Source organism: Salminus brasiliensis, chromosome 12 (assembly GCF_030463535.1).
Source record: "Salminus brasiliensis chromosome 12, fSalBra1.hap2, whole genome shotgun sequence".
Classification (NCBI taxonomy): Eukaryota; Metazoa; Chordata; class Actinopteri; order Characiformes; family Bryconidae; genus Salminus; species Salminus brasiliensis.
Genome location: NC_132889.1, coordinates 25,304,383 through 25,325,233, shown reverse-complemented (window position 1 = coordinate 25,325,233; position 20,851 = coordinate 25,304,383). Strand labels below are relative to the sequence as shown.

The 20,851-nt window shown below is 40.6% G+C and overlaps 2 protein-coding genes across 2 annotated transcripts; one reads left to right on the top strand and one right to left on the bottom strand.

Moving 5' to 3' along the window:
* Positions 1-58: 58 nt before the first annotated feature.
* slc16a5b (solute carrier family 16 member 5b) lies at positions 59-12,746 on the bottom strand. Its single transcript, XM_072693767.1, has 5 exons — positions 12,649-12,746; positions 9,138-9,591; positions 6,318-6,461; positions 2,514-3,362; positions 59-2,187 (listed from the first exon to the last, which is right to left on the bottom strand). Exons 2-5 carry the CDS (start codon positions 9,553-9,555, stop codon positions 1,928-1,930), a joined length of 1,671 nt encoding a protein of 556 aa, XP_072549868.1. The 5' UTR covers positions 9,556-9,591; positions 12,649-12,746; the 3' UTR covers positions 59-1,927.
* Positions 12,747-16,075: 3,329 nt separating this feature from the next.
* atp5pd (ATP synthase peripheral stalk subunit d) lies at positions 16,076-19,236 on the top strand. Its single transcript, XM_072693550.1, has 6 exons — positions 16,076-16,163; positions 17,086-17,217; positions 17,740-17,836; positions 17,975-18,046; positions 18,421-18,483; positions 18,949-19,236. Exons 2-6 carry the CDS (start codon positions 17,096-17,098, stop codon positions 19,078-19,080), a joined length of 486 nt encoding a protein of 161 aa, XP_072549651.1. The 5' UTR covers positions 16,076-16,163; positions 17,086-17,095; the 3' UTR covers positions 19,081-19,236.
* The last annotated feature ends 1,615 nt before the right edge of the window (positions 19,237-20,851 follow it).

The following is a 20,851-nucleotide window of genomic DNA, read 5'->3' as shown; positions in this document are numbered from 1 at the left end:
TGTAATCAGACATGCCTTAATCAGTTCAACTAATGGAATAAGATATTCACAACAAATATGAATGTGGATATATTTATTTGAATACAAAGTAAAATTTGCATAAATATGTATAAATATGTAATCAATTTGTAGAAGCAGTGTCTCCAAAATCTACCAAGGCTTTATGTGTGTTTTTAAATCAAAATAACTAAATAGAATATCTCTAGAACAAAATCTTAAGCAGCTAGGTTATTGCACAAGGCTACCCTACTGTATCACAGTACTCTAAAATAATGGTGCTCAGAATTCACCAGAGTAAACATATAGTCATCAGGCATGACTTACAGCAATATCACAACTGGCATTGGGTGGTTAGGCTAACTAATATCCAGTATTCCTAGTATTCCTTTAAGTAAAGAGCAATATTTCATGACACGATATTGTAAAAACACAGTCATTCATTACAGTGAACAATATTGATTCCTTTCTCTGTGTTGTTTGGTAAAGCTTTCAACTTCAAAAACTTCATAAAATGAAACCCTGGTCCACTGCATTTTTAATACACTGTCAACATTGTCCATGTGCAAATGAAACTCCCACCACTGATCTGACTGTCTAGGAAAGAGAGCTTCCGGCCACAGGGGAGCACTAGAGGGCTAGAAAAAAGACAATAAACAGGGGAAGTTGAGGAAAGGTGTGAGGGCTTAATGTGTGCTGATAAACTGCAGTATTATGCAGAAATAAAGTCTTAACCAGGGCTTTCCAGCTCTTTTTTCAACAGGCAAGGCACCAAACTGCAGCTGTAGATTGCACTAGCTCTGTGTAAGGTAAACCATAAGCTAGTTAAGTTTTACACATTACAGAATGAAAAGCAATTACATTTATATACGTTTAATATTGTTCAAATATATATCAAGTTATGTAACAAAACCCAGAAATGTAGCAAATGTTGGCTTCATTTGGTCAAAAATGTAATAAAACCTATTATTATTAGTTGTACATGGTATTAACCATTTTCACCAATAATGTATATTAACACCATACCTTACATTATTGTTTTTATTACATTTTAAATTAGTAAGGTGTTGTTACATTTTGTTACATCTGTGATTATCGCAAAATGGGGAAATTATTACTATTAATTATTATTACTACTTATATTAATAATAAGTGCTGCAGGCATAATTTACACACTTTAAAATGCTGTCCCCATCATGAATGTAGTCCGATCATATATGACTGTATGTACAATGTGATACGTGCAAAAAGTATACTAGTGCCCATATTTTTAGCATGTTTACATGTTTTTAATAAAAATGATATATATTTGAATTCTGAGACATTAGGCTTCTTAGAACTGAACTGTTGGACTGTTTAATAACTGTATTACTTTGCTTTAGAATAAACATTCGCAGAAACAAATCTTTGGCCATTGACAAAAGGCATGGCGCTCAACCAAATAGCAAGAGTTCTGTTGAGGTTGTAGCTAAATGCTAGCTAAAACACTCTTCTGTGTGACTGGAGGTGTGTGCAGTGGGGGAGTGATACCTGAGGTTTTTTATGGTAATATTAGGGCAAATATTAAATAGTATTCAACATGTGGGATAAGTTCTTTATAATATTATAATATTAATAATATTATTATTTGTGCCTTGTATATTGCCTTTATTTGAGCAGGTAGTTAGCTAGCAATGACATCGTACCTTTTCCCAGCTCTTTTCAAAACAAAGATGGTCACCCCACACAAACTAACTTTAGTGCTCAGCTTAGTTGCTACTAAACGCTTCTTCTTAAGCCTAAGAAGGTGTAGTTTGCATGCCATTCAGATTTATTGTGTAAAGTTTAACTTAGTAAACACGTACATAAGAAGCATAACTAGCCTGTGTTTGAAATTATGTAAATCTGGTACAGCTGCCCCTACACTCTGGTCCTCATCTATGTGTATTTTTCAGACATCAGTGACAGTGTCTGTGTCTTGGGTTGTTGTCTTCTTTAAAGGCACTTGGCAGCTTCCACCATCAACAGTGAGGTTGATACTGGGCCGTAGGCTGTCAGTCTCTTCAGATGAGAAAGGCTTCTTCTTCTCCATGGAGCTCTGTCTATCCAACCAGTAGAAAGACACCATGATGAAGAGAGCAGCAGTGGAGACAGACACACTGCATGCGAAGAACACATAGCTGTAATGGCCAGTGCAGTCCACCAGTACTCCTGCAAGACAGCACCAACAATGTAATTTAGCATGAGATAAACCCCCCAGAGCTCAAATATTAATCTAATACTGGTCAGGGAGATCTGCCGTGAGATCAGTGCCAGACCACCGAGATAAGACCTTCCCAGAGGACTGACATTTGAGTTGCCATGGTAGTGGTAACCTGAGAGGATCACGCTGTGTCCCACTGTACAGTCATGACTGAGCCAAGCTCCAGTCATCCTGATGAACTGCATAGCACATGATTCTCACTCCCTTACTGACTCTCTACTGTCTCTCTCTCTCACACACACACACAGATACAGACACAGTAGGTGAGCTTCACCTGCCAGAGGTGGACCCAGCAGGAGTGTGACACTCTCCATGACGCTGATGAGGCCCAGGGCAGATGGGAAGCGGCTCATCTCCACCGTCTCCATTAACACAGTGAAGAGTAGTGAGCCCACGATGCTCATGGAGATGCCGAAAGTCAGGACATAGGCCAGCAGTATGTGGAAGCTTGTGCCCGCACCGCATATGCAGTTGCTCAGCCCGTTGAGCAGGAGAGCACCTGCAAACAGGTACACGAAGCGGCGGCTGCCCCTGAAGCGTGGCAGTCCGAAGACCAGCGCTGCTGCCGGCCTGACCGAGATGTTAACCAAGCCGAGGATAGACATTAGCAGGGCAGCGCGATCCTGCTCCATTCCGTGAGCAGTGGCATAGGGCACCAAGTAGACCAGCGGCACCACAAAGCCCAGCATCATCCACGATACACCCAGGGCATAGGCACGGAAGCGAGGGTGGGTGCGCATCAGGCCCAAAGCGACGTGCCTGCGCAGAAAGGGCATGACTCCAGAGATGCCACTCTGCAGACGGCCCTTTAACCCTTCTCGCTGAAGGTACGGGCCGTTGGCTTGGGAAGGCGACTGAACTGGTATTGCCTTTGCCTTTGGTGTTGCCGCTAGTGGCCTCATCACAGCCCCACAGACACAGCAGTTCAATAGGACCCCGCCCAGCACCAGGAAGCTACCTCGCCAGCCAAAGCGGCCTAGCAGAAAGTTGGCCAGCAAGGGCAGAGTGCTTAGGCCCAGCGCTGTCCCTGTGGAGGAAAGGGCATTTGCGAATGCGCGGCGGCGTACAAAGTATTGGCCTACCATGGTGACAGACGGTTGGAAGCACAAGCAAAATCCCAGGCCTGTTGAGAGGGAAAGAAAGCTCATAATTAATTTCATAATGAAAGCACTCGTGTACAATAAGCCTTAGAGATATGTGATTAAATATTTATGACCATTATGCATATCTATTTCTCAATCTGATCATAGAAGCAAGGGCTCAAACTTTGAATAACCACTGCTTTGGTGCAATAGGGCCTCTTTTTCACTGCAGGGCCACATAGTTACTAAGGCTGCGCTGCCACTGCCGGTGCAGACCCAGTAGACCAGTATTGGTTTCTTTTTCCAATTGCTGTGTTTCATCTCATAAGAATTATGTGACTGTTTCGTTCTTTAGTCTTGCACTACTACAACTAAACTACAAGGCTAATGTAGCTAGCTAACCGCTATCTAACTATACTGAAGCCATAATTTAAATGAAATCAAATTCATCTGTTAGTATTGTGTAATCTGCATGCATAAACAACACTTGTCTCAAATCTGCCAACTAATGTTAAAATCCTCCTAAACAAGTCTGTTTGAACTTAATGAGGGTTGACATAAGTGTGTGATGGCTTCAGCAAGCAGTTAGCACTATGCTAACAGATAGCTATAGCCGTGTCATCCACATTAGCCTCATGGACCAAGATACAGCCTTCGCCATTTTCTGTACTGACTCCAGATCTTGCAGCGAAGGTGATGCAAATGTCGTGCAGATCAGCAAATCCCTACGTCATTAAGCCCTCCCACTGAGCAGTTCTGTGGCCCCAAGTATGTTTAGTTAATCGTACGTAGGGCTATTCCATGCCAAACCATGTTTGTGTGGAAAAGCCACCAAAACGATTACCCTCTGTGATTGAAACCATTCTGCCTTGCAGTGGTTCTACCTAGGTTGTGGCCACTTCATTGTTTTAGATGGGGGGAAGAAGTCTAGCCATTCACTCACAACAGAGCAAACCAGCATGTCAGTTCGGCAGGGCTACAATTTTCCTTCCAGTCCTAGTAGGTGAAGTTACATTCAGACAGAGCTATGTTAAAAAATCCTAGTGTCTCACCCAGGAATGCCACTTCCCAGATACTTTGTAACATCCGCCCCTAAATTTAGGTGTAAGGCAAATAAAATTGAAGCTAAATTTCAAATGCAAAAAGGGAGTCAATCAAATACATGTTCAGATGAGGCTGATTGAATTATGAATTGTAAAACCCAGCATGTGGTGGAAGCTGCCTAGCAGGTCTGGGAGGATTCAGTAGGGACTAAATGACTGGATCTGGCAATTGCATCTGAGGTAGAACATGAGAGCATAATGGAGGAGCTATAACTAATTCTGCATCTCTGTGCTTCTCAAATACTTCTGGATTGGTGTTTAGTTTATGAGTTTGACTCTGTGGCGGCTGAACAGAATGAGGAGGTGTGATTTCTGCAGCCTGTTAAACAATATGTGATGAGCGATGAGCAGAACGGTTATTAGATGTTGAAGAATCTGAATGTTGTCACATATCATATTTTTGAACTTTTTTCTGTGTCTCCTTTTCTTGTTTATGAATGACTTTCATAGTTTTCAATAATTGAGTCAGAGCATTCTTCTTCTCAGTAACCATTGCCTTTGGCCCAATAACTAGCTCTTGTGAAACTGCCTTCCTTCCATCCTGTCACACTGCAGACACCCAGCATATTCAACTTCAAAATCTTTAAAAAAGAGTAGGTCTGCAAACAGTTTGTTGGGATTTTCTAGGCATATCCATCAGGATTAACAGATTTGGCTCGAAGGATCATATAAAATATTACTTATTTGATGATTGATGTTTCACTTAAACACCAGGGTATGCAGTCAAACACTGTCAGGACGAAGGAAGAATTCAATCAACTGTTTTTAATGCCATGATGTCAACATTTATCCCTTCCAGTTAAGTGTGTGTGGTTAAATATATACAGGCGCTCTCAGCTTCACAAAGAAGGAACAATATCACCATCCATGTCCCAGCCAAACAAACACAGAAGAAATCCCTTTTTCCCTTTTTTTTGAAAATCCATTTTCACTCCAGCCCTAGTGGGCGGAGCTACATTCTGGCAGAGTAACATTTAAAGCCCTAGTGGCTCACCCAGGAATAGCACTAACCTGGTACTTTGTAACATAATGTTAAACTAAATTACTGATATTGTACCATTATTCTGGTGTTTATACCTTCAGATTGAAACCGATGGTATTAAAAAAGAGTCTACTGTAACTGTCTCTACTGTCCAGGGAAGACTTTTTCTGCTAGGTTTTGGAGGATTACTGTGAGGATTTGATTGCATTCAGCGACAAAAGGGATATTTAGGTCAGGATGCTGGATGATCACCACTCCACCTCAACCCAAAAGTATTGGATGGAGCACCATCATTTCATAAAACACAGTTCCACTGCTCCACAGCGCAATGTTGGGAGGCTTTATACTCCTCTAGTCCACATCTAGTTTCATGCATGGTGCCAATGGTTTTATGTTTATCTGCTCCAGAGTGTCCTATTCTATGGGTAGTACTTCTCTACAGGGGCTAAACAAGCTGTGTATGTGGATTTGCACATCTCTGTGCAACTTAAAGTTGCTACTTAAAAGTATTCATTTATTATAAGGGGGTCCACAAACAATTGGATATATTGTGTATACCTACATCATATATTGTGACATGGTTTGTTTTAGCTACTTCGTGCTTCAAATAAGTCATGGTTGAAATGCTTAATCAAATATGGAGTTTATATATTTAACAAATACAATTTCCCCTTTTTGGTTACAAGATTTAAACACTTTTATTAATAAAGTACATGTAAACAGTCACTTTCTGTGGGTCAATCATAAAAGTGAGCCCACTGGACCCAGTCTTACCCGCACCACTGATTGAAATTATGACAAATGAAAAAGGTCTTGAGTATGATGAGTATCTATATTGAATAGTATGCTAAGAGTATGCTAAGACTTTGGACTGTATCACCTAGCACTGGTGTATGATAAACCATAAAGACCTGTGATGATTCCAGCGCCGATGTATAGGTCCACCATGGTCTGAGCAAAAGAGCTGGCCACCATTCCTAGTCCACTCAGGATCCCACCCACCATTATCGTTGCACGGCAACCATAGCACTCTACAAGGGCACTGCAAACAGGGCCTAGCAAGACAAACATTGTTATTGTAGTAATAACACTGATAATAAAATTGACATAGACAATGCAAAGCAAACCCAAATGCCCAAGCACTGACAGATAACAATAGGCGTATTTTAATGATAGATGACAATGGAAGCATTTGAATTACAGATGATCCCTTTTAGCATTGGCACACATATGGAGATTTGCTGGGGAAAAGCAATGAATGATCATCGCCACTGGAAATTTAAACGCTTAATGAAAGACAATTGATGAAAATCCTCTGTCATGATCACAAAAGGTTGCACGCACCTTCTTCTCAGGTCTGTACAGACTGGCCAGATTAAAATAAAAAAAAAGAAAAATCCTGATCCGTCAAATCAAAGCTGAGTATGGACAATCAGATTAATGAACAGCTCTTTTAAAATTACAAAAGATCTTTGATGTGGGGAAAAAAATGAGTCCCAATTATTTTTTTAATGTTTTTGGAAAGATTACCGTATGTCATACCAGAGAACTTTATTCACTGTGATCTTTCTTCTTTCTCACAAAGACTGTACTGCAGCTGCACAATTTCACATTTGTTAAACCTTGAACCTGCTCATATTATCATAGTGGCACATGTTTACTTTTATTTGATATATATAGCCTTTAAAACCCTTCATAACCTTGATTTAAAGCAGCATTATGCAAGAATTTTTTACACCAATTTGACTCGAGTCATGCAGCGTTACATGGTTCTCATGAGTGCTGTACTGCCCACGTCACTGGAGTTGCATAGTGCAGTTTCTGGCATGCTGAGCCCAGAGTAGCATTGACAGAGACACAATTCTCCATAATACAGGCAGGAGCGCTGCCAAATTATTTTGGGCCCCATATATCATATATATATAATATATAACACTGAGCATAACAACTTTGCCAAAATACTGAATTAATAATTTTATTCAAAGCCCCTGTCAACCCCTGTGGTACCCCTGATTACAGGTTACAGGTTGAGCATCAACATGACAGTGAGGTTGTTATTTTATAAGGTATAAATGCTGCATGATGTTGCTCTAAAATTGCATTAATAATTTAGCATACCATGCCATTCTGTCCAAATCGCGCAGCCCTAATCCTCTCAAGATAGTCATGATCACTTTGTCAAGCAAACACTACCCATGTTCAAAACAAGGTGCTGTACAGAAAAGGGTTTTGAGGATCACCTTTGTTTTTTTTCTCTGGTCTTTCCAGGAGAGACAGTGCTGAGAAGAAGTGGAAAGACACACATTCTCGCAATAGAACAATGGATTTAAAGGCAGTACGACCACCTCCTGCCTGGCGCATTGTTGTCAGAATAAACCCAATGCTCTTCCAAAGCGCAAAAAGGAGATCGGATAGCATATACACCTTTCCACTCAAGTGATGAGCCCGGTGAGTAATCTCTCCATGAAGAACCTTATCTAACTATTTTGTTCTTCCCACTGTGCAGTGAAGTACAACAAACATTATGGGAACATGGATAAGGGTGTGGAGAAAGAGAAGCTGTGTCTCAGTGATTTACCATGAAGAAAGTTTAGAGCCCAGTTTCCCATGTTTAGCATGATGCTTGCTTCACCTTTGTGTCAAGGTACCTTTGGAAAAGCCAGCCCTGCTGTAATCAGAGCCACTCATTATGCAACTCAAGGCAACTCAAATCTCTTAAGTGAGAGTCTGAATCTAAGTTGAGTTACAAATCCCTGGCTTAAATCCCAAGTCTGAATAGAATCTTGAATCCTTGGGATGCAAGTCTGAGTTGAGTCATGCTTCTATGGAATGTGAGTTGGTGTCTAATCTAGAGTCTCTGTAATGTGAAGTGAGTCTGAATCAGGACTTGACTCTCCTGGGTGTGAAAGTCTTTTCTGCAAATTCATGTCCAGTCATGAGTCTCTGGGATGCAAGGTTAGGTGGTCTGTCCACTGTGTGAGATGTGAGTCCACGTCAAGTGTTGTGTCTTTTCACGTCAATTCAAAATTATCCGGAATACGCTCAAAAGTCTCGAAAGTACTAAATCTCTGATCTGATTTCACCAAGATTTTGGTAATTTTGGTATAAGTGTCCATAAGTACAATTAATCTATTTCATTAGATTTTTTTTGTTAGTCTATAAGTAGAGATGTCCCAGTCATGTTAATTTGTCCCCCGAGTATGAGCTAAAACCGATCCGATCTTTGTAGGATGTGCTGCTAATTAATACTGCAGTATTAATAAATATATATCTTATAATCCAGTCTGACTCACCCCCCGTTGAGTAGTGGTACACACTATGGAATGATATCTTTATATGCTTTATGATTTGGATTTCCACAGCCTGTGTGTCCTGGGGGGAGGGGCGGTGTCTCTGTATTTTATTTTTATTTTCATTTTTACATATATTTTTATATATTTATGTATATTTTATTTATTTAAGTACTGCTGTCTGGGTAAAACTGGGTCCTTGGGTACCACAATTTCGTTCCACCCCATGTACCACATGTGATGCGAATGACAATAAAGTCTCCTTGAATCCTTGAATCCTTGAATCCTTGAAAAGTTGGGATTTTGGAAAATCCCAACTTTACTAGACACCCCCCTCCCCCCAGGACCAATACAACATCTACATTTATAAAGATTCCAATCGAGTACTAAATGACTACTTTCAGATATGCAGTCTTCTTTACATCCCAGAGCCCCTCCTACCTCCTGCGTGTAGCACCGCTGTCATGATGGCCGGCACCCAGGATGTTTCAGTGTTGCTAGCCTGGAACTCAGTCTGCAAGTCTGTGTAGAAGATGCCGATGCAGGAGGGGAAGGCCAGCGTTAGTGCTAGGACCAGTACAGTGGCTGCCAGCACCACCCAGCCCCATCGTCCATCTGAAGCCAGCTGTGCACTGTGCCTCTCTACTGCTCCTCCAGCAGGATACACCTCCTCAGACAGATTGGACCGCTCCTCTTCCTGGTCATCCTGCTCCTCAGGTACACAGCTGCCTTTCTGAGCCAGTCCTGGCCAGGTCTCCGAACATTGGCTAGCATTAGGACTGGCTCTCGCCTGGTGACCACTTGACCTGTTGCTCAGAGTAGCCCTCTGGCTCTGAGGAGCCTCTACACCCTCGGTCATTCTGCCAGCTGGATGGGCTTCTGGTCCAGCTTCTGTCTGCATGGATGAAAGCAAAAGGTGAAATGGTAAATGGACATTTAAGAAGGCCAGGTTGCATTCAGCCATTCACCAAGCTTGTTACACTTTAAAGGCCTATGCTAATTAAGAGGGTAAGCGTGGACAACCTACCTCTCTACTCTTAATCATCCGTGTTTTTGTTTTTTCAGGGGACCAAGATGTTCTGCTGTTATCAGAACGCTCTTGCAGTGTTGGGCAGAACTCAAACTGAAGAAGTGAGCTTAGGCTGCTAGAGTATGAACTATGGGACAACAAGCTATCTGAATGACATGCTAGAAACCTCTCCTTAGTGTGGCCAGTGCATGCCTGTTCTACATGGTGTAAAGTCACATACAGGCCACAGGATCTTTTTCCATCCACTCATTTCTTTGCATAACTTTTTCAGAGACTTTAAGGCTCTTCAACTGTTCCTGGAAGGATGCAATAACATGTGATAAGAACTTATTGTGCCCATCTTTAAGCTGTTGGAGCCTTTCACGGTCATCAGAGCTGAACAACAGGATGTTAATAAGACACTACTGATGTAACCATATTAATGGATGCCTTGCAATTTAAATGTATATTTAGTCATAAGTATTAATTTATGCTATGCTTCAAGGACCAGTCACAGAAATACAGTATGTCTTTGATTTTAATATATATTAGTGAATGAGAAGTCGTGCATCTGATCCTTTTACTTTATTTGCTTTGATCAAGTCTGGATTAGTTTAGGGGAGGGAAGATAGTCAAGGGTGCTTTCATTCCCGCTTTGCTTTTAACCTTCTCTCTCTCTCTCTTTGTTTCTCTCTGTTAATGTGAAAGTTGATGCAAGGATACAAAATTAGGACATCTGTTCCTTTATATGTTTCTTTCAATGTTCCTTTATATGTGCTGCAACAATTTTTCAAGTATATTCTAAAATCTTTTAAATTAAAATATTTTAAATTCTTTTTTAATTATTATTCTTTTCATTTTATATATATATATATATATATATATATATATATATATATATATATATATATATATATATATATATATATCATAAAAAAATTATCTCAGGTAATTTATCTTAAAAACAAAACTATATATATATATATATATATATATATATATATATATATATATATATATATATAGTTTTGTTTTTAAGATAAATTACCTGAGATAATTTTTTTATGATCTTCAGAAATATTAAAATATTAATAAGTAATCTATTTCATTATTAATACTTGTTATACTGAATAAGGTACATTTACCTTGTTTGGTAAGGTCCATGTAGCGTGTTTACATTTTGAATCACTTTACATGGACATCTGATGTACGTACATACAATATACACAGTCATATCATATCATTATGACCACCCAGTTTGTTAATGTGACCCAGTTTTCCTCATCATTGCAATCCCCCCATGTGCAGTGTACAACAGAGATAGGGCCCATGTTTAACCCCTTCTGGTCCTTGAGTTAATCCCATCATTGATCCTGATGGGACCGTGGAGGGCATCCATATGTGTGGCCAACATAGAACTCATGGACAAAACTTTCTGGTTCCCAATTGGGCTAACCATACAGGCCCCACATGGGCGTGTCATGTGGGACACTACCTGCTGTGCCACCGTGTCAGTCCTCAATTTAAAACATTCAGAGTGACTTAACGGTCTAATCCGCGAGTTTAAATCCAGAGCAGTGCCCCTTTGCCATCAGTGGCCAGAGTCTGAGAGAGCACAATTGGCCATGCTACATCCGGGTAGATAGATGGCACTCTCTCCCCTCATAAATCTTAAGCAGTGTTGACCTGCACAAGCGTCTGTTAGCTGATGTGATAGAGCTGGGGACCCGAAGCTTTCCTCCGAGCGTGTCGGCTGTCCAGCAAAGTTCGAAAAGAGGGTACTTACCCTTCTAGTGTCAGGAGCACTGCTTCTGCTAGGGGGGAGTTATGAACGGGTGGATTAATTGGCAGTACCAAATTGGGAAGAAAAAGGGAAAAAGTTTAACAATTTTTTTTTTTTAAATTGTACACACCACATTTTATACATGTTTGAACAGCATATGGATGTATTACTAATAAAGACTAATTGATTACTATGTCTTATAAATTATGAAGCTATACTTCAGATTGGTGGAAAACCTTTTGTAACCTTTGATGGTTTCATACAGGACCTTTTAAAAAATGGGCTCCATCGCGAGTTAAATAACCCTCTTTTCTTATCTAGAACCATTTTGCCTAGGGTGTGTTGAACTGATACACCGCTAACACATACAGTACTGGCTGCTTTTCCTATGAATATTGTATATCAGCTTCTATAGTAACTATCTGAACCTTAGAGACCTTAGACACGCTTTTTCGTCAGGGACTCACTCCAGCCTGCCCCACTCTCAGCCTGTCTTTAGCGTCCTCAGCTGCCCCTGTGCATTATTTAAAAGCCCCCAAAGGATGGTAGCTACATCCAGCGCTCTCCTACATCTTGGGGTCATTTTAGGTCTCCGGCTGCTGATTCAACACTCAGAAGCTACACAGTTCTTGGTTTTCACCATTCAGGTTAAATCAAGCCCTTGATTCCTTTGGTATAACTTTGCCTGCCTCGAGCAGGAGAACACCGAGAACAAAAGCCCAGCACGGACCTTCTGTTCTAGCGCTGCTAATCTGCTTCAGGCTGGATTACAGTCCCAAAGTCTCTCGCTGACCGCATGTTTCCCCAGTCGACCAGATGTGAGGACCGCGGTTTCTGCCTCGCGTTTTCTCTCACTTTGTCTTTTTGCGCACTGGTCTCCATGGGAACAGCAGAAAGCAGCACCTGTTCGCACAACAGCCAATGCAACCACGACAATAACACTACTAATAAATAAAAGCTCCGTTTGAACCTTTTACCACATGCACCGGCATGCTGAAGATCGTTCAGAGCTCGCTGTCAGCAAGCGAGAGCACACGGGTCAGTCTTCAGTGGCCGCAGTTCAGGTACAATCACTCCTCCTACCTCCCGCTGAAAACTCCCTCATAACCGCGGCTCGTGCGCTCTTTCTCCCCCTCTCTCCTTTCTTTCTTCCTCCTCACCTTAGCATGAAGACGGCATCTGCACTCGACATGAAGTGGCTTGTCTCCTCCCCGCTGGCCACTCTGCTCTGGTCAGCTCTCTCCTCCGAGCTGGAGGAAGTACAGCCAGGAGTGACCACACAGGCAGGATCAGAGGGGGAGAGCCAACCCGTGACCGCTGGGTGACGGGAACACGGCTACGTAACACTAATGGGAGTCCTTTCTTACTTACTTACTGAGCACAGACTGGACCTATATACTACAGAGTGTACAGTACAGTACAGTACAGTACAGTGAGCTGCACCTGGGTGCTATGTTTATATACAGTACATAAACAGAGGCTATTTAAGTGTGTAAACTGAAACAGCATTAGTGTAATATACAACTTGTCCCTGTGTATACAAATAAAAATAAAATACAAAATAGTACAATATCAGATAATATGACAAAAGTATTGGGACACAAGTGTATTAAAAAAATTGGTGTGGCGCAACAGATAACACCACTACCTGCCACTGAGCTACCACACCATGTGGGAGGCTGGGGTTCGATTCCCGGTCTGGGTGACTATGCTGCGCTACACCAATAAGGGTCCTTGGGCAAGACTCCTAACACTACACTGACCCACCTCTGTAATACGAGTTACCTTGTAAGTCGCTCTGGATAAGAGCGTCTGCTAAATGCCATAAATGTAAATGTAAATGTAAATGTAAAAAAGCGTTGAACCTGCTTTTGTGAGAGTAACTGTCTCTACTGTCCAGGCAAGGCTTTCTACTAAATTTCAGAGCATTGCTTTGAGGGTTATATTGCATTCAGGGACAAGCGCTTTACTGAGGTCGGGGTGTTAAGCGATCACTACCCCACTCTATCCCCAACTCCCCAACTTCCAACATCCCAAGTGTTGGATGAAGCACCGTCATTCCAGAGAACACAGTTCCACTGCTCCACAGCTCAATGCTGGGGGGCTTTATTCCCACCTGATTTACAGTTAATGATAGACTGCGTATTGGATGGAAACTGGTAAACTGGTAAAAAAAAAAAATTAACAAAATGTCAGGCAGCCCTGGTTAAATTACACATTTGATTGATTTTCTAAGTAAAAGTTACACAAGTTACACAAGTTAACACTTATCGACAGAGAGCACACGTCTGCACTTACACATCTTGCGTATGTTAACAATGTTACATTCAGCAAACATGCAAATTGTGCTCAAACACAATAAATACATATATAAGTTATTTAAGTTTTGTTGAAAGGATTTGTTCACTTACTTCCAACGAAATATGTCATTTGAACATATAATATAAACAATGTGAAAATTTGAGATATTGTGCATGTATCATGTTCATAATTTAGACTTTATAGTGTGTATTTACTGTAGGCGGTGTATTTTACATGTCATTTAATTTTGTCTTCATGAACCAGAGTGAAGTAGGTGTGGTATTATGGTAATATCTTTATTTATGTGCATGACTTAAGAAGTCCTCAAAGCTTAAGAAGTCTAAGGCAGGCTTTGTTTTGGTTATACTGTGATTACAGATGTCTATGCTGTTTATATTAAAACTATTAAGAAAAAGGTAAGGTCTGTAATCTACATTTCTTTTCTATATTAATAATTTTGACTTCATTTTCCAGCTTCTCTTTATCCCTTTTAAAAGACCCTTTTTGTTAATGTGCCTTTAACACTGGTATATGTGAATAATCTCTGTTCTGATTGGCTGTCCTGCATTGTGCCATTTTCAAAAAGCAGTCCTGGCAATAATATACCAGGCACTGTCAGTTTGGGCAGCTTAGTGACACCCACTTTAAGTGGTGGGTGTAGAAAAGCCAGTATTGTGGCCTACCTGTACTATGGCAGACTGGAAGCATGGCTCTCACAGGAATTAGAAAATCTGACAAAAAGACGTCATGGATCACACCACAAATATCATGATCAGACCATAAACAAATGGGACAGTGAGTATATACTCATGGTAGTAGCCAAGGGGAAATTCAAGACCAGAACAGTTTGTGATGGCAGAGCCTAAAAATAGCCAAGAGACAGTCAGAGAGCCTTGTTGTACCCAACGTTCTCAGAATACGCATAGGACCAGACTTCATAACCAAGGAATGGGGAGACATAATAATATGGATCGTTTTATTACTACTGCACACTTCCTGCTACATTCACATTTAACCCCTTAAACCATAAGGGCCCCTCCTCACGCCTGTAACTACTACAACATAATGTTTCATAGTAGTTAACAAAAGTTTTTAGGAGCTATACAATAAAGAGTGAATGATAACAAGATATGCAGAGTAAGGGTGTGTTTCAATGGGCTAAAAAGAGCACAGTTATGCACAGTGCAACACACAAACAGAACCTAGATAGACAAAATGATATATGCTCAATGTATGCATGGCACATGATCATTTTATAATTGAATAAATAGGCTATAAGTATCCTAAAAGTGATGGCTGGATGGTTGAGTGCTGGCTTTCTGATCACAACCAACCCTGCACTCCTATCCTATCCTTTCCAAGCTGAGATATGCGAAGACTGTGCTGTGCACGTATCATGACAATAAAGGTTCTTAAATAAGTTATTAAAGTCAGTAAACAATCCACCATACTGAAATGAGTTCCCATTTGTCAGGAACTATTCTTTTTTTTTTTTAAGTTAATGTTCATTTTCCTTTAATCCTTTTACTGCCATGATAACATAATGAATGGTTGTTTTTTGTTTTGTTTTGTTTTGTTTTTTTTAATTTAGAGAACTGGTCATCTTTCCACTCTCTGTCTCTATGTCCCATGCTGTAACACACACGGCTTTTCCCTCAGTCCCTTCTCGCATCCACCACCAGAGGGCATCGTTTCTACTCAGCACAGACTCGAGGTGCTGGTACTCGTTAATTGATAAATGTGCTAAATAAATTAATGTCAAAAAATATTTCATGTAAATAATTTAATCATATTCATGGTACAGCAGTTTATATAATCTAGTATCTATCTATACAATTATAGGACATATTTGTGCACTCCACCAGCTACCACTGCGAATATCCTCAGCTCAATACGCCGTGGAGGTCTTGCACCACTATAAACGTGCTACTGTAAATGTAACCTTTTTATAGTGTACGTTTTTTTTTTTTTTTACTTTAAATATTTTTATAAGTCAGTTGTTTGTGATCATGTGTGTGACTGTGATACGGTATGTCGACATATTTCCTGAATAGCCTGAAAAGCTCCCTGCGTTATACTGTAGCCTACCCTGTATATGTACAACGACAGTAACTACATTTCACACATAAGACAAATAGTTAACTGTAGTTTATTGTATCCTAAATTATAAATTGACATATGTAAAAGCTTTCCCTATGTGGAGTGTATCGTGTTTTTTTTTTATATATATAGTTGTAAAGCAGCAGGTTCCCGTCGGTCCGCTAGGTGTCAGTAACGCTGTGCGGGCTTTGTGAACTCTACAGAAAAGCAGGCACTTCCGCTTCTGCTCTCTGCCCTCGCGATTCTCTCTTTGCAGCGGCTCGAAATTTGGCAGGTAAGTAGAACCTGGATATTTGTAATTTACTTGGTTGGATCATTAAAATGCATTGATACTATTCCGAGGTTTATTCTGTGGTGATCAGGGCTGTAATATCATACTCTAATATGGAGCGTAACTGTGACCTTGTTGGGAGCCGCAATGGCGAGACCTTCACTTGCTCTCTGTATAGCAGCGACTTACCAGTGTGACTTACAGCAGTTCCCTTTAAAATGACAGTAAACAAATGTATTTGTCCACAAGTAACCAGATACTCCTAAATAGTCGGTCCAGCTGACTAAATGTCACCCGCTTTGCCCAGCTTATGTAATCTCACACATGTGCCTATAAGACAGGGCTGAACGACTCAGCAAACTGCTCAGTAGCCGAATTTGGGCATTCCTGGCCCAAGGTCAGCATGCCCAGTACCAAACATTGTAGAGGAATACAAATAATCCAACATTAGGCACCTGACCTTACTTATGCTGAAGGCTGAATGCAATCCAGTTCTCACAGAAATGTTCCCACATCCAGTGTAAATTGCTTTTTGTGTGTGTGTGGTCAATACAAACTCCTTATTAATACTGTTCATAATGCAGGAAGCCTTGATTGAGCAGACATTTGTACAATTTCCCAGACTCACATAAGGCCTAAACATATTTTTGGGAAAACCACATTTTTAAATAGCTATGTAACCCAAGCTACAAGGCCTTGTACCAGTCATTGTGGGGAAAAAAACTATGAATGGTGAAATAGCATTTTTGCATATGACTGGCATCAATGCACTTTTCTAGTTTATGTCACAGAATTAATATTTTTAAGTTGCCAAGCTGCATTCTACCATGAACATGACTGCTCAAAGACACTGGTCATCATTTCACATCTTTTTCAAGAAGGGGTTGCAGCCCTTGCTTATTTCTGGATGTTGATGTTTTGACAGGAACAGAGCGATGGCTGGGCGACGAGCTGCCATAAAGGCCATTGACTGGCTGGCATTTGCAGAGAGGGTCCCTCCTAACCAGAGAGCAATGTTCAACAACTTGAAGACCCGCAGCGATGCCATCTCTGCTAAGTGAGTGCTGTCACGGTTCTATGGGACGAGAGTGACCGATATAACTAATAAGTGATAAGTCTGCATGCTGCATGGTTTAGGTTTTGTTGTTTTTTTTTGTTTGTTTATTTTTTTTCGTTAAATAAATGAAATGAACAAAGGCTTTGAATGGTTTAAATGTATGTGCATAAAGCATGTCACCTGCGTTTAAGTCCAGAGGCAACCCACCAAGCAACAAAAAAAACAAGCGTTTGTTTGGTCTGCTGTGCGTGTGTATTGTTGGTGGGAGCAATTTTTGAGTGTTCTCTTTAATTCAGACCAGTTTTTCAGTTCTTGAAGTTAACTTTAAGGAGGAGTTCTCTGAGCAGGCTGAATTTGTAATAATGAATGTATGTAAATGTGTTTTTGTCACAAGAAGGACACACATTATATTTTCCATCAAAGAAACCTGGTTTTTCCATGGTGTTATTATACAGCTATGTAGTTACATTTTTCTTTGTCATATGAAGTTGCTGAACATAAATTCTGTGCTGTTCTTTGCAGACTTGCCACACTGCCAGAGAAGCCAGCACCCATCGATTGGAGTTACTACAGGAACACAGTGGCTAAAGCAGGCCTGGTGGATGAGTTTGAGAAGAAGGTATGCTAGGGGACAGTGTGCACTGTGTCGGTTCTCAGATACGCAAACATGCATCTATACAGAAGTATAAAGCAGCCTTTATGCTGTTTACAGGTTTAATGTTTCTGTCCTGATTTACCCAAATTTTTCATACAACAGTTTGCTGCTTTGACTGTTCCTGAGCCAGTGGACACCCAGACTGCTAAAATCAGTGCACAAGAGCAAGAGGCTGTAAGTGATGCTTTTCGGGGTTGGCGGGGTTGATTGTATACATAGTAGTGGGGTGCCATTGTTTTATCAAAAATTGCATGGTCTCAAGTTCAGGAAAGGCAACCTTACATATTATTGTAATAAATCTTTTGGCACCATGCATAATGCCAGGTGTGGGCTGGAGAAGTATAAAGCCCCCCCTGCATTGAGGAACTGCTGGAAATACTGTTGTCCATGTTGTGTAATTCAAGGCAGTGTAACATGAGCTGCTTAAATGAGTAGTTTTTTTTATTATTTATTTATTTATTTTGCACACTGTTGGAGTGTGTAATTGTGTTCTACTGTTCATAACAGTTGTTGTGTTTCTGTTCCCTGTTCATATTGTCATGTTATAGCACAAAAACGCTGCAGCTTACATTGAGGCATCCAAAGCTCGCATTGCTAAGTATGAGAAACAGGTAAGTGTAAGAAGTCAGTGGTTGATGACAGTTTTTACTATTGATCATTCTGTTTATTGTTGGTTATAGGACTATGTCTTAACTATGTTCAGTATAGTATGTAGATGATGAGCTTTGTTAAAACCCCAAACTGGAAGATCAATCTTTGCTCTGCTCTTAGGGGGTGTTTTTTTGTTTGTTTGTTTGTTTTGTTTTTTTACATAATTTTTAGCTGATTCCTTCATAATGTTGGTAGTTAAGGCTGAGAGAACTGACCTAGAAATGTTTAAGGACTCCTATTGGTGAATACCATAACAACCATGTTTATCTAACATATATCTATGAAAATGCTCATCTGAACTGTGTGTGTTAGTAAAGTGCTTATCTTTTGGCAGTATATTAATGGGATGGTTTTTCTGTTAATATCATGGGATTTACTGTTCGGCATAATCTGAAAAGGTCTGTATCCTCCTTGGTCTTTGACAGCTCGAGGATTTCAAGAACATGATTCCGTTTGACCAGATGACCATCGAAGAATTCAATACTGCTTTCCCTGAGACAAGGCTGGACAAGGAAAAGCATCCATATTGGCCACACAAGCCTATTTCTGATCTGTAATTTATAAGCTGTGTCTATAAATCAATACACCGTTGAGTAGGGGATTGTTATGTAATCTATTCTGTGTAACACTTACAATGAAAAAAGGATTTCGTGAAAAAGTGGCTCAGAACTGTTGTATGTACGACTGAAATGGAAATAAATGGTCTAAGTTCAGATTTGCTTCAGGTTTTTTTTTTTCTCCCCAAAAGTGAGGTGTACTTGAGAACTAGAGAATGGAGTGGATGTTGTGGGTGGTGTGGCGCAACAGATAATGCCACTGCTTGCCAGAGAGGGAGACTGGGGTACGATTCCTGGCTCAGGAATGCTATGCTGCACTACACCAATAAGAGTCCTTGGGCAAGACTCCTAACATGACATTGGCTCACCTCTGTAATACGAGTAACCTAACCAGCTAAATGCCATAAAGCAAAAAGTATAACAGATATCAGGTATATCAATGTAAAAAAAAAAAAAGAAATGTGGAGAGAGCGAGAGAAGGGCAGTGTAGTGGGTTAGAAAGCTAAGGACAGGAGGAGGTCGATTTACAGAAGCAGGCGGCAATGGTATAGGACGACAGAGCAGTGGAAGAGGTGAGGGACGAAGAAAAGGTAAGGTAAACACGGGAGATGAAGGGGATAGAGCTGGAGGTTGAAGTGGAAGCTGTGGTGAACTTTCTGAACACGTATGAAGTGGAGAAAAGAGGGAGCAGCTGCACATAGTAAGTACAATGAACTACAATATAAAGAAGCAGATTAAGTCTTTTGGCCCCTAAAATTGGTCAAAATAGTCATGATTTTTTATATTCAATGTCACATAATGGTAAATAGCTTAAGTTTATACCCAATCTCACTTTCTGTAAAATATGTTCATTCAAAAGTGCTCTGTGTTTACAATTTGAGTTAATTAATTTTACAGCAGTCAATCGCCGGTACTTGATTTGGGCGCCGGGCTGGTTTGTACTGCGCATGCGTAGTACAGTAGTCACTTGGCCTTGGCCGATTCTCAATCTGCGTCCTTGTCTGCACTTGTGTTCTCGTGGACTTGTGAAACGTCATCAGTTGCAGCCCAAGTACTGTTCCTTTCAAAAGTTCACATCCAAATGCCCGGATGTGTCCTTCTTCCGCCCGTGTTATCGAGGGTGCTTTAGAAGGTGACTTGTGTGGACTTGGCACAGCCAAAAATCCCAGAATGCATTACGCACCACATCGTCCTCCCGTTTGCCCTCGCGAGAACTACCAGGTACACTTGTCTGACCCCCCCATCCCCCCCCCCCTCCGTATTTTACCGTGCTGCTCGATGTGTATTAAGTCTTCTTAAAACGCGGCATTGAACATTGACCCCTGATTAAAATAATAGGTTTTATTGATTGTTTTCTGAGTGAATGTACATTAGCACACCCTCTTTAGAAAACACAGCTCTGTACACTTATGTTTGAATACGCAATTGCTGTTTATTTAACGTGTTGGCAAAAACAAAGCATAAAAGGTGGCATGTGCAGATGTTATGCTAATGTTTATGAGAATTCTTCAAAGACTGACAGTAGACCCGAATCTTTACAAGATACCAAACCTCCAAGAGTCCATTTTAAAGGTGTGTTTTGTTAGTCAGAAAAGAAGAAAATGCTACACAGTATACACAAGACTATAGGAGAACTAAATGCAGCTCTGATTTCACTGGGATTGGTTCTCAGCCATTATTCTTAGACCACTCTGGAGCTCAGTGGCATCAGGACTGGCAGCTGAAGATGATGATGATCATGAATAAGCAGTGGACACCCAAGTTCAGTCAT